General features: G+C 36.4%; 1 protein-coding gene across 3 annotated transcripts in view; it reads left to right on the top strand.

The window, feature by feature from the left end:
• LOC137028927 (ephrin type-A receptor 5) overlaps positions 1 to 7,974 on the top strand; it is a 101,163-nt gene extending 93,189 nt beyond the window's left edge. For 2 of the 3 annotated variants that reach the window (XM_067398335.1, XM_067398336.1), the window contains exons 15-17: positions 103 to 296; positions 3,227 to 3,382; positions 4,292 to 7,974. In XM_067398335.1, the coding sequence (XP_067254436.1) occupies positions 103 to 296; positions 3,227 to 3,382; positions 4,292 to 4,397 (456 nt within the window). In that variant the 3' untranslated portion in view covers positions 4,398 to 7,974. Of the gene's footprint in view, positions 1 to 102; positions 297 to 420; positions 514 to 3,226; positions 3,383 to 4,291 lie in introns of those variants that run through there. The other variant, XR_010896218.1, reaches the window with a different exon arrangement.
• The last annotated feature ends 6,790 nt before the right edge of the window (positions 7,975 to 14,764 follow it).

The raw sequence follows: 14,764 nt of genomic DNA, 5'->3' as shown, positions 1-14,764 counted from the left end.
AATTCATGAACCAGAACAATCAGTGTTTGGACATGTGGGGCACATCATATATTTATTATGGAACATGATGTAAAGTGGTTGCAATCTTTTCTGTTGTCTCAGGTGATAAAGGCAGTGGAGGAGAACTACAGACTCCCGGGTCCCATGGACTGCCCGACCGCCCTCTATCATCTCATGATGGACTGCTGGCAGAAAGACAGGAACAGCCGGCCCAAATTTGAAGAGATTGTCAGCTTATTGGACAAACTCATCCGCAATCCCAGCAGCCTGAAGAGTCTCGTTAACCCATCTAACAGGTAAACGACCCGCCGTTATTGTTTACTTTGCTCATGTGTAACTCTCTCCTTTCAATATTCTTTCTTTGTTCTCATTCTTTATTGTTCCCATCAGAGTATATGCTAATTATGTTGTTATTTACAGCATGTGATTGAGATCACAAATGATGTGACGTCTGTGAAACATTGATAACCGAGGGTTAACCACCCTGCTACACGCTTGTCACAGGAAATCAAGGTTTAATGACACTTGTGACAAATACACACTCACATTTCATGATTTAATGTCGAGATAAACAGAAGTGACAGTGTGCAAATGACTTCCAATTACTGTGATTATACGCATCGAATACATTTGCTGCACGTGACGTGTTCTGTATTCTTACATGTTGGAATCCTTCATTATCTGTAATTGGGTTATGCAGTATAGGTTTAATATGAAATTGATTTGGAGTCTGGGAATGTTTCGTTAGCTGTTATTGCACCGTAATTTTCTTTATTTGCCTTGGATGATAATATTAGCCAGTGTGGCCAAGTGATCACTGATTGTATTAATATTGATAGTCATAATAAAATTTAATTTAACATGCATATGAAAGCAGAATTATAAGCTTAGTTTCATATAAATATTTGTTCTGAATTTTAAGGCAAAACACTACAGGCAAATGCACTGGTAAATTGATAGATTTCGGGCTGTTTGGCTTTTCATAACGTGCTGTTTCAGATGAATGGAAAGCCCACATTTTGAAGAAAAAATACTATAGAAAATTGTAGTATATACTATATTGTTTTTGAACCATACTATAGTAAAATACTTTAATTAATTTGTTTTGGTAATTCTATAGTTGCTATGGTAATATAACAACTATAGTAATATAAACAAATTACTTTTCCCAAAACTGTACTAAGCTTTTTTATTATACTACAAATACACTAGTTTACTGTAGTAAACTAAAGTATATTACAGTATTTATTACAGTTTATCAGTTATCAGTTATATATACAGTTTATCAGTTAACTATAGTTAATACTACAGTATGCTGTAGCATTCCTCAACAAAGTGTTGTAAATACTATAATATATACAGTATGCTACAATTTACTATAATATGGTTCAAAAACACTATAGTATTTACTATAAATTACTATAGTATTTTTTTATGTGGATTTTACTCTTTTTTTTTTTTTTTTTTTGCTGACAGTGTTTTCTGATTTATGACATGATAAAAAGAGATATCCAATATCCCCTCTGTAAAAAAAAAAAAAAAAAAAATTGTCTCTGTGCGAGAGCGCCACCAGATTCACATGTTTCACCATACCCCCATTCTATTCCTGGGGATGACGGACACAAATTCTGTGTGTTTTGTTTGGGAGCAGAGCACACTGGATCAGCTCTTGAGGGAGCTGATTGCCCCCATTGGAAGTGTTTTACAGTGAGGAACCTCCGATCCCACCTTGCCCTTTTCAATTACAAAGGAAACTTTCTTTCTGCACCCCATCGTTCGAGTCCAACATCCGCTGAGGCAGCATGTCGACTTAGATCATGGAGCTGCTAGAAGAGCCTGAAATGGGTCCAGCCCTTTCTCGTGCTCTTTATATTTTACAGACACTGAAGGTCCCGTTCTGGACGTGGAAGCTTGTTATGGATTTTCTTCCAGTCTGGATGTGGACCTGTGCTATCTGGGCAGTCTAGCTTCGAGGAGCTAGATGTAGAAAGCGGTTATGATTCAAGTGCGGCTGGCAGGCAATATCATACAAGGAGCTGCTCAAGGTCGTTACTCAAGTGGTGGCCAAGCTCAACAACGATTGGCCCAATCAAAGGAGGGAGGCACCCCATAGCAAACTGGATGATTGCTTCCTTACCAGCTGTCAGGCCCAGCCACCAAAAGGGAAACTCCCTTTCTTTCCCAATCTTCACAATAAAATCTCGAGGTCACGGAAATCCCCCATATTCTGCCCGTGTCCACAATGTTTTATTCATTTATAATGGGATTGAATGTACAAGTCGATGCCTCAGATTGAAGAGATGCTTGTAAGCTGTTGTTCTCCTGCATCGGCTTTGTCAATGAAAAGGCTGGCCTTGCCTTCCAGGCCATCTGCACTGGTTGGCAAGGCCGACCATTGTGGTGTTACAGGCCTACCAGTCTGACCTGCTTAAAATATTGGATACCGGGGAGCCGAAGCGGCGAAAGAACTCTGTAGAGCCACAAAGAACTGTCTCTCCAAGCAACTAAGCAAACGGGCCGTTCTATGTCTCACCAAGTGCAACCTGTAGTTCAGGCATCCTCTCAGTATGGCACCATGGGTATTATCAATCCCATAGTGTCAACACAATGACGCGGCTTCAACGTTCCCTCGAAAGGTAACCCAGTTCCCTGAGAACGGGAACCAGAAACCATGTCGCGTTGGCATACTTCAAGTATGCCTGCATGGCTTTTTCAGACAAGTGAATCTGGTGATGCTCTCGTAAAGGTTTTATTTATAGACTCAACATAGCATGACCTGACTTCATCAATGGCCAGTAGATTGCCTTGTACTACATGTGATTCAGACACCGGCTCACACTGAAGGCATTCCCATAGCGTCAAAACAATGACGCGACATCTCAGGGAACTGGTTATACATAACCCTGAGATAATTTCTGCTCTGGAAAATTTGTATTAGTGTAATACAAAAAAAAAAAAAAAAATGTTTCAACAAATTAATTAAAATTATATTAGCATAAAAAAGGCATTCTGTATTTTATAGATTATGTGAAGAAGAAGAAAAAATGGTTTCAGTGTGTTCTGAGACTTTTGGACCTTATTGTGTATTATAACAAATATATTTATACATTACTCTACTTGAGTCAGCTCAGATCCGTAAATGTTTTTAGTATCCAGCCTTCACCTAGAACTTTAATGTTAGGTTTATGCATCCATTTGTTCACCACTGTACCTGTCTCTCCCGCAGAGTGTCCAATTTATTAGTGGAGCACGGGAGCCCTGAGGGCTGTGTATTCAGATCAGTGGAGGAATGGTTAGAGGCCATAAAAATGGGTCGATACACCGAGCTTTTCATGGAAAGTGGATACACTTCTCTGGAAGTAGTCACTCAAATGACCTTGGAGTAAGTCATCTGTTGTGGAGGTCATTGATCCTGTTTCCTGTTCATGTAACCTCCATTTTGTGTTTTGATCCTGGGGAATTTAGATGCATTTTCTAATGGTTAATTGTTACAGCTCAGTTTACATGATGCTAAAAAGGTACAGAATAATGAATTGTAATTGGGGAAATGTAAAATCAAATTAGGCAGAGTAAGCTGCCCACAATTAAGGGTAGAGTTTAGCAGTAAAAGAGGTTTTTATAGCTAATATTATTTTCCATTCAGCATACACTATCATTCAAAAGTTTGGGGTCAATAAGATTTTTATAGATTATAGGATTTTTAGAAATTAATACTTTTATTGAGCTGGGGTGCATTAAACTGATCAAGAGTGAAAGTAAATATTTCTACATTGTTACAATTATTTTTATTTCAGATTAAATTAGTTCCATTAATCAAATAATCCTAAAAAGAGTATCACAGTTTCCACAAAAATATGAAGCAGCACAACTGTTTTCAACATTGATAATAATTAGAGATGTTATAGGGATGAGTTCTGAAGGATCATGTGACCCTGAAGACTGGAGTAATGATGCTGAAAATTCAGTTTTGATCTCAGGAATAAATTTTACAATATATTCACATAGAAAACACTTTTTAAATTTTAATAATATTTCACAGTATTACTGTTTTTATTATTATTTGATCAAAAAAATACAGCATGGATGAGCATAAGAGCATAATAAATCTTACTGATGGTAGTGTAAATGAATGGAGACTAGGGAGGTCAACCTAATAGTTTTACTTTCATTATTCTTATACTTTCATATTCAAATTTTACAAATCACCTTGATTGACTCCAGCATGTTTAATCATTATCAATGAACCCTGACAAAAATATATATTTTATAGCTATTTATTGTTCTTTTGCAGAGATCTTAGGAGGGTTGGAATCACTTTGGCCGGCCATCAGAAAAAGATTCTCAACAGCATTCAGGAGATGCGAGTCCAAATGATGAACGCCACTATGCCCATCTGAGACCTGCCTCAGAGGAACTTCCAATAGTAGCCTAGCACTTTCTATGGACACTTATTTATTGAGCAGAACTATTTAATGATGACATTCAACGCTAAAGGAAAAAAAAAAAGAAGAAGAAAAAACGCTGGACAGATGAACAAACGATTACCGGTTCGTTTGTGCAAAGCCTCCGGACTAAGAGTCACAGGAGAAACTTGACTGAAATATTGAGTCGTTGTTTGGAAAAGTGTGGCACATCTCCAGGTAGGACTACTGACTTGGGATCAGGTGTCTCTGGGCTGAATGTATAGCATTTTTCCATGACCTCATTCAACAATATTATTACCTCCGGAATTTTCAGCTCGGATGTTTCTCACACCAAGTTCACCTGGGGCGATGTTCAGGCAGTAAGACTGATGTCATATCATGGGCTGAGAGAACGAATGGCAGTGTTAAACAAAGCAATAGTAGAATTTGAGATTGATGTTGATTTTACTTTGTTCTAAATTGTTGCTTCCTTGTTTCAATAAGAGGACAAAGCAATGGACAGGATAATTTTCCTTTTGCACAATATATGTGTCATGAAGGACAGAGGAAATGTATTTGTATTTGAAAATGTGACACGTTTTCAAACCACAAGTTTATTTTAGTTCCACTGATGTTTTGATGTTTTACGTGTAAATAGTGTACAGTTGCGTAGATAAAGTGGAGCTCAAATGCATCCATCCATGTTCATGTGGGGTTGATATACTGTAATTTAGTTGCCGGGTGGGCTAACATACTATGTATATTCAGTCCAGTCAATAAATGTTTATATTGCCTCTCAGTGCTTCATTAGATAGGAAATGAAAAATTGTTTTACAATTGATGTGTGAACTGTACTATATTTTGCTACCCATTCTTTTGCCTTGCTCAGTTTTCACAGTATAGTGGATATTAAAGTCAACATGAACTCAGAACGGACCCTATTTACCTTTTTAATTCGGGTTTTCGGGTTTATTGTGCACAATTGATCACTGTTTTCATGTTTTCTGTATAACTTTTGAAATTCAAGATGTAATAATTTAGCAAATAATGATAGATTGGGATACAATGAATTACATCATGTTACTGTAGTAAAATGGGTTGCGAATATAGTTTCATGTTGACTTTAAGTTGGTTCATTATGTCATACATTGCATTAGCAAAAACAGTAAAAAAAAAAAAAGTTCTATGTATTGCATCTGAGGCAAGGTGTCGGTAACTGTTGACAATAGTTTTGACTCATCCCTCAGTGTTCAATCAAGCAGTAAATTGTGTATATTTACTGCAAATAGTAGAAAGTAGGCCAGAAAGATTAAACGTTTATTTTATTGTTAAGAACTTCTCTGAGTTATAAATGTTAAGCTGTTGAGTACAATGTCTTTTTTGGTTGGGCAACTTTTGGTTATCAAACTTCAACAAAAAGAGTTTTAGAACTTTGACAAAAGTGTTGAGTCATGCACATGCAGTAAGAGAAAACAATAATGTAGTTAGCCTAGCATGCTAATGTTGTCAGTCACCCATGTCCTTTTCTAATGTTGCCTTCACATGCTATCGGAATTATTTTAAATACAAGTTTTAGAGTTGGAAATTGGACAGGAACGCCATCTCAAGTTGTATTTACTAATGGGAAACTTTATACTAGTTTCCGAGTTGTGTGCGCCATAAACTTTAAACATGGCAGAGGGGAGAATGATTGCTGCTGTGACTGCTATTCTTTATTACTTTCACCTTTTCTTGTCTTTAAATTAGTGCATATTTACATATATGAGTAACCATTTGAAGGATATTGTATGTTTTACACAGAGAAAAAATAGCATGTATTTGACTGAAATTCCTATAGTGCAGTGAATGTTTATGGAACTCTACATTTTATTCAAAATTAAATATATTCAGTTCATTTTGGCTTAAGTAAGATTTCCCCAGTTAATATGAAAGAATAAACATGGTGTCATCCATGATCTTTATTCTTTCAGACACCCCAGCACTTGAACGCATTGAGCTTAAAGTCATGACTTCAGAAATGTGGGAAGTAGGAATTTGCCGATAGCATGTGAAGTCAGCATAACTTCTCAAAAGGAGTAGAATGAGTTTTTTTTGTACATTGAGGTCAAAATTATTGTCAGTGTTCATCGACTAAATAACACATTATAGCATTATAGGTTTCACAATACAGGAAATGTTGAATGTTAGGACTCCCAGGCACTGGGACATTTCTAACCATATTTTAGGTCCATAATTGTTTATTACAGCACATTATTGTCCTATTAACACTACTGAAAGGCCACAAGATTGTATTAAAAAGTGCTCAAATATGTCACGCATTTCCTCAAAACATCTTATAACTGCTTATACTTATGGTCAGTTTAAGTTCAGTTTATGTCCATTAAGTCCACTCTGGTAGAGATATGTATTACTTTTAATTACTTATCAAATAATTGGCAGCATAATGCTCCTTGATTATTCAAATGAAAGTGCTCAGAGCTTCATCGATCAGAATTAATAATGATCAAAAATCTTAATAAAGTTAATGACACATTTTCAGTTAATTTGAATCTATGTGGATTTGCACTGAAACATCTATGTTTTTTTATAATGAGTGAATATTATTTGATATGTGTTGCAATGAATGTTACAAAAATGTATTTGGAAATTGATCTTTTATGCAATACAGTATATCATATTAAGTTAAATATCATTTTAGTTTGAATTTATACATTTTAACCCCATTGAATTTTCAAAATAATGGCAAAAAAGATTTCACGGATTTGAAAAAAAAAAAAAAAAAATGTTATGACATTATACTGTAGATTGAAAACATTTTAACATGACCGACCTACACACTTTAATACTGCAAAATGCTTGAGTGTTTTCAAATTTGTGGCTGTTGTTTATTGTAGTGATATTTTGATCATATCTGTTGAATGAAAAGCCAAATGCTCATGTTTTACAAGCATGTTTGCCCTATTATCAGGTTGTTTACGTAGAATATGTAAATTTGGATAACTTTTAGTTGTAGCCATAAACAGTTGCCTTTTGTTTGACATTTATAGTTATACATCTAATTCACACATGAAAATGTCAAATGTAGCTACAATTAAGAAGCTTTCTGGTTAGCACAGTGTTTCTGAATATTAAAATCATTCTAGCCCTGTGAACTTTGGGAGGGTTTAATGGCAAGCACAAGGTTATACAATTTGCCCATACTGTATAACCTTACACTATTATTTGATCTTTGTTAAATGAACCCACCACCCTGAAAAACACACCTAAAATAACTATACTGACTAACATAATTGTAGCACTAATGTTGAGTGCATCAAATAATTTCCAAACATTCTTATACAAAATTATATGCATGGTGTTGGTGGGCTGCATATTACAAATGCATTTTAACAGCATAATGAATATTATTTAAATATTTCATCATATTTGGTCCAATAAAGAGGGGAGAAAAGAATGAAAAGCAAAGAAAAGTGTAGTTTATATGTGATAGTTGTTTGTCTACTACCTTTTATTGTGTGTTTTGTTGTGTAAATGTCTTTTGTAGTGTATTATATTAAATTTTATATTTTTTTGTAATAAACTGGAGATAAACCCAATATTGCTGAGTTCTCTATGCAATGCAATATCGAAATACTAGCTGATGTCTTGATATTCACCGACACCGGCCTTGATTTTGGTCTTGGTTTTCAAAATTTTTGTAAAAAATGGCATTACATTTACAAGAAGCCACTAAAAAGTCACTTTCCAAATATCATATTGACCACATAATGTCACCATAACACAGAGAACATGTCGTGTTTTTGTATCAATTATTGCAAAAACAATAAAAATAACATAACATAACATGCAGCCATTTACTTTGAAAACAGATGACGAAAAGCAAAAATTAAGGTATGATTATATGAACTTTGTCTAATGTTAAAGTTTGTTTTTATGTTTGACATACAGTAGCTCTATGCTATGCTCATTGAAAGTAGGACTTGCCACCATCTGGAAGTTATGTCAAATGACACGTCTCGCTAAGGAGAGGCTTGATCGATCTGCCCTGAGTTCACAGGTCGAATGTCCAACTTTGAGTGGCATTCCAGATGTTATTTCCAAGTACGAGGTGGGAAAAATCCAAATTCTGAGCTGTCTGAAAGCAGCATTAGTTCCGGCCTTAATCAAACACACCTGCTTGTAATTGTAATTCTAATAATAGCCCTTGATTAACTCCAGGCGAGTTTGATTAGGGTTTGTGCTAAACTCTACAGGACAGTCAACAGTCAACCTCACAGCAGAACTGGAGAACCCTGGCATTAATTGTTTTCTGTAGCTAGTTTCATTTCAGGTCAACTATTGCCAAGGTGGAGCAACAATATGAAAAGATTCTTGCTGATCAAGTTAGTCACAGTTTGCTAAACTGTAGACATGCTTATCTGGTTGCTTGGATAATAACACAATTACAGGTGCTGGTCATATAATTAGAATATCATCAAAAAGTTGATTTATTTCACTAATTCCATTCAAAAAGTGAAACTTGTATGTTATATTCATTCATTACACACAGACTGATATATTTCAAATGTTTATTTCTTTTAATTTTGATGATTATAACTGACAACTAAGGAAAATCCCAAATTCAGCATCTCATAAAATTAGAATATTGTGAAAAGGTTCAATATTTAAGACACCTGGTGCCACACTCTAATCAGCTAATTAACTCAAAACACCTGCAAAGGCCTTTAAATGGTCTCTCAGTCTAGTTCTGTAGGCTACACAATCATGGGGAAGACTGCTGACTTGATAGTTGTCCAAAAGATGACCACTGACACCTTGCCCAAGGAGGGCAAGACACAAAAGGTCATTGCAAAAGAGGCTGGCTGTTCACAGAGATCTGTGTCCAAGCACATTAATAGAGAGGCGAAGGGAAGGAAATTAAGGAAATCCGCAAAGAATATCGCAGATGAGCTGAACCGTGGCCTTTACACCGGAAATGTTTTGAAGTACAACATACGGCTGGATTCTTTAGCTGCGGAAAAAGAGTGACAGGACATGCAAATTATTGGACATTTGGAGGCAAACAGACGCATAGTTCAAACTTCGGAGATGGTTACATCCACAAAGAAGACCCCGACAAAGAGAAAGTGTGCCCGAACAACTTATTTCATTGGAGGCAACAAGATCTTTTCTGTTTCTTATGGGGTGAGTTTCCATAAACATCAAAGTTTGTCGTTTTGTGTTCATTCTAAGAACACGTAGGCTACACGTTATCTCATGTGTCTATTGTTATTAGCTAGCTCAGGACTGTCGTTTTAATTGTAATCGTTAGCATCGTATCACTTGCCAAAAACCCCCATTACTATAATGGGCTTTTAGATGGTAATGTTAGCATCTTAATTTGAATAACGCTTCAACTGCTTGAATTGACTGGTGAATGACTAATTGGTTTGAATGACTTAGCTCATGTAAACCTTACTATTCTTGAATTGAATGTGACGCTAATAATTTTAGCCAGTTACTACTTCTTAACAAGGATTTACTAATGTAATAGTAAATGTATCAGATTAAATTCCTACGTAAGTAAAAGTATAAAGTATCCGTACTATCCATAGCCATAAAATGTGCGTTATAAGTCAAAAGTAAAAGTGTTGAAGAGTTTAATGTACAGGATTTTTTTAATCCTTTGACTCAAACCAGGTCTAACCACTAACTGAGGTCTAAACCAGGACTATACAGTTATCACAGAATCCTGTTCAAAAAGTTCTAATGTCAAAAAAGATAAATTACTGACATTTACAATGCACATTATCCTTTATTATTAATAGTATGCGGTCCGATTTTCCCGTTGCGTCTGTCGTTGCTATGCAACCATGCAGCTTTACAGGGGGTATGGCTTATCTAAATGAGATGTAAATGAGCCCTATTGTCACTCCCAGCAGGTGAGAACGGGCGAGAACGGCAAAATCTTTAGGTCATTTTCTGCCCTTTGAGCTTTTTTGAGTGCCTACCTTCAAATGGCCACAACTTCTCCAAATATTATCAGATTTCCATGTGTTACACATCGTTGGAAAGCTTGGAGACTACACTTTCAGAATCTGTGAATAATGCCCCAGAACCAACTTGTGTCCCTACTTTCCGTGACTGGTCACATATCTCAGGGTGCTTAAAATGGACAACATGTGGGGGACAGCTGTGCTAGACAGCTGTGCATGAAGTAACTCCTCATGCATTTTATCATCACTCGAGGAGCACTCGGAGGTGGCATCCTCAAATTCCATCTCCAGGTGGTTATTTTGCCATTTATTTCCTCAGAATTAAATGTAGCCAAAGAACAGCCATATTATACAAGCATCTAACTTCTAAAATCAGACTTAAGTATTAAATAATTTCTCAGAATTAAATGCAGCCAAATATCAACCAGACAAGTGAAAATGGAGAGAGTAGAAACAAGAGAAAGGGAATCTCCCATCTGCTCAGTTTCTTTGCATTATATACATAAATAGCAGACCCGTAATCTGTGTGTTGCCTTGGCAGATGCGAGATCCGAGCCACTAGATTCTTGACGTGATATTTGACTTGATATTGACCAAAGAACCTATGTCCTTAGTCCGCACTGAAGAAGCACAGAGGCGTGCATCAGCAAGAGCGAATGAGAGAAAGGCAAGGACCCGTCTCCTGCTCCTCAGCCAGATCGACTCACGATATGTGAGATGACCGCAAAGCACTTTAAAGGGTTAGTTCACCCAAAAATGAAATTTCTGTCATTAAGTACACACCCTAATATCGTCCCAAACTCGTAAGACCTTTGTTCATCAAATTAAGATATTTTTTTTATGAAATCTGAGGGTTTCTGAACCACACACGTTTTGAGGCACAAAAACATATTAAATACATTGTTAAAATAGTCCATGTGACTACAGTGGTTCAACCTTAATGTTATGAAGTGACGAGAATACTTTTTGTGCGCAACAATTGTTTTCTCTCGCTTTATTCCTGCCTGACAAAACTAACTCCTAGCAAAAGGGATAGTTTAAGAAGAGGTTTGAATAGCAAACACGACATACAGTGAGGTTCTGAAGACAAAAGAACCTGATGAGCGTATCTGTCACACATCTAATTATAGCCTCTGATGTGCACGTTCCGATGACGACATCATCAGAGGTTATTTAAAGCCAAATTCTTTGGTGTGTTTGCCACACATGTTCACAACCGGTCAAACTAAGACATTTTCCCCATAGAGCTTAAATCAAGTGCAGCATTGAGAGTAGCTTTTGAAAGGGAACTTTCAACCAAAGTTAGCTAACAATGATTTTGGGAAACGTACCACTGTTTAGTTCCTGTCACTATGAAGCCCTCCTTCCGAAAAGCGCAATGTGCGTTGATTGATCGGCTGGACCTGTGTGTTATGATTGGTTAACCACTTCAAGAGTGTTTGAGAAATGCCACAACCGCTACCATACCATACAATAACTGCACATTACACATTACTGCCGGCTTGTTTTGCTGGATGTTCTTCACATAGCAGCAAATTAGACTTAAAATACTCCGTCATTTATGGTCAAACAGATAAAAGTACACAATACATCATCTGAAACTATAAAAGGTCTACTTTTGTATGTGTCCACTTACAATCAAAACAAATCTTTGTGCTTTTGTAAAATAAAGAAAACAAACAGGGTGTGCTTTCTCTAAACGAAATTCAAAATGAAAACAAATATTCTCTGTTTATGTAATCTGTATAGAAAGAGAGAAATGTCAGTGGTTCACATGTAACCTCATTATCCACTAATGTGAACATGCCTACTGACAGTGCATGCTATTCAAACGTAAATGATCTGAGGCGATCCATGCAAACAGTGTCAATGCCCAGATCAACTCAACAAAACACATCAAGTTTAAATGATGGATACTGTGACATGTTCGTTCCCAGAAGAAATTTCAAGACTACAATCGAGGCATTTCAGGGAGTTCAGATACAGTGCGCACTGATATCGAGAATAATTCCCTTTGAAGTGACTTTTTCATGCTCAAAAAGCAACATTACACACTTGAAAATGTAAAAAGGCATAATAGGTCCTCTTTAAACTTGACATAACATCCAAAATATGTGAAGCTCAAGGCACGAGATGCTGAAAAACAACATGTGTTCGTAAACCAACAAGTATTGCAGACTGAACGCAAGAACATTGCTCTGTGAGCAGCTTCTGAACCTGCGGACATTTGCCATTGTTTTCACAGGTGAAATTTCAAAAGGGTTCCATGCAGTCTGGAATTTCATGTGTAGAGTTTTGCTATTCATTGTTCAAGTCATTATTTACACATATGTGTAATAGGGGACACAAAAGGCACAGATTTTGTAGAATGACAAAGAGATACAGAAACTACAATCGATCAAGTGCTTCACTAGCCTTACCTAAAACTACCAATAAAAGTACTATATATGTTAATATCACCTCTTATGTATTTCTGTATTTCATACCAATCCAGTTGTTTGTTATGGTACAAAATCTCATCTAACCATTGCGCTCCTTTGGGAAATCACATTGCTAAACATCGCCTTGGGTGTTAATTATCAATCCATGTTTCTCAACCTCAAGGGCAGCGTCAAATATCAAATATCGAAATGGCCAAAGATTCCATATCAGCAATACAAGAAACCCCTCTGTACCATTTATCTGCTAGTGCTGCCTTGCCTAACGTCATTTTTGATTGTTCTTTTGATGGCTCATTGCTTGCGGCATGGGCTGTCTGTGCTAATGTTGGAGGTGTGAGTCCCTGGACAGTGTCTTTGGCTGGTAATGCAATTTTCATGTATGGAGGTGCCACTAGACCCACAATCCCCTGGGTCATTTTCGAATCATTTGGATTTTAATCATTATGAATGACCTTCATCAGAGTGTCTCCAGTCCTGCCGTTATGGGGATCACGTTTTTTACTAAAAGCGTAATTTTAATACTCTTTGTATCATCTCATCTGCCCTATTAAGCCTTTTGTTTAACACAGGCTCATTGGGAAAATAACTAAATTTCTGCAAAACTACACTACATACATTTCACTACAGTTTCCATCTGAAATTAACAATAGTTGCAGTAAAACACAACAAATTTCATTCTTGCAATGAATCCAAGTCACAATCAAAGATTTGTAGAAGCAAGCTAAAATTGCATGGTTTCTTCAGGAAATATGTTTCTATCTCACCCATTGCTTTTGTTAACACTATCAGTTAGGTTTAGTGTTGAACATTGTTTTCAAAAACAATAGAGAATTTCAAAACATCTGCAATATGTACAACAAGAAACATAATAAAAAGTTTCCAAATTCATCTGTTTCGCATAAATCTGAACACACATTTAGATGCCACTCACTAGATTTCACTTTGAAAGTGACAGAAAACATGCAAAAAGCAACATAATATAATTTTTCAGAAATGCCAAAATATGCATGTTTTTTTTATGTTGTTGCTGTTGTTGTTTTTGTTTTTTTCCCAATGAGCGTGGGTTGATTTAAAAATAAATACATAAATAAAAGAATATTGTAGCCTACAATTTATTTATTTGCTACAAATCGATATAAACCTAAATAATAAAAATATTCATGTCCCTTGCAAGTTGTTGAAGTTTTAATAACATTAAATATTCAATAACATTGCAATTTGTTTAAAGAATAGCTCACCCCCCCCCCCAAAAAAAAATCCTGTTGAATTTAGAAGACATTTTAGTAAAAATGCATTTTAGCAAAATCACATACTAATAATAAAAGTGCTAATATATAGCTTAGCATTAATATCAGCTTAGTGCTAAGCTCTAAAAGTAAGCTTAATTAGCCACAAAACTCATCCTAAATGTACCATTTATCTACAAGTACCACCTAGTACCAATAACCTTTGTAATTCATCTTATCTTGTAGCCAGTTATCAAGTAACCTTTTTTGTCTACCGCTTGCTAATCTGCCTGTGTGGCTAAACATCCCTCCTGCCATAAACAGCCAGTGCAATTACATGCTCCTTTGCTCCAGGCTCCTGCTTTATTTCCCTCTTATTTACCCGCCTATACCCTCATATTGATCTCGGCCACGACATGTGATCTTAATAACTGCCTTTTGTCGCAAGCCGGCACTTGCCAGCCTCTGTGGTGTTCATGGGAGCCCTCAGGCACAGGCCCAGGAGCCCAAAATGTGTGTGCAGATAGACCGCACGTGTGTGATGAGGGTCATTGTGTTTGTCTCTTCAGCAGAACTCTCAAGGTCTCCCGTGTTTTAAAAGCGTGCTATCCCTGTAGTAAGTGTGGGCATGCTAAATTGCTATTGTCAGCAGGGGAGCTGACACTGTTATTAGGTATGTTTCGCTGGAGGTCGTCCAAGGTGAAATGAAATAGTAGTTA

The sequence above is a fragment of the Chanodichthys erythropterus genome, chromosome 10 (assembly GCF_024489055.1).
Source record: "Chanodichthys erythropterus isolate Z2021 chromosome 10, ASM2448905v1, whole genome shotgun sequence".
Classification (NCBI taxonomy): domain Eukaryota; kingdom Metazoa; phylum Chordata; class Actinopteri; order Cypriniformes; family Xenocyprididae; genus Chanodichthys; species Chanodichthys erythropterus.
This window is presented reverse-complemented; position numbering and strand designations above follow the sequence as displayed.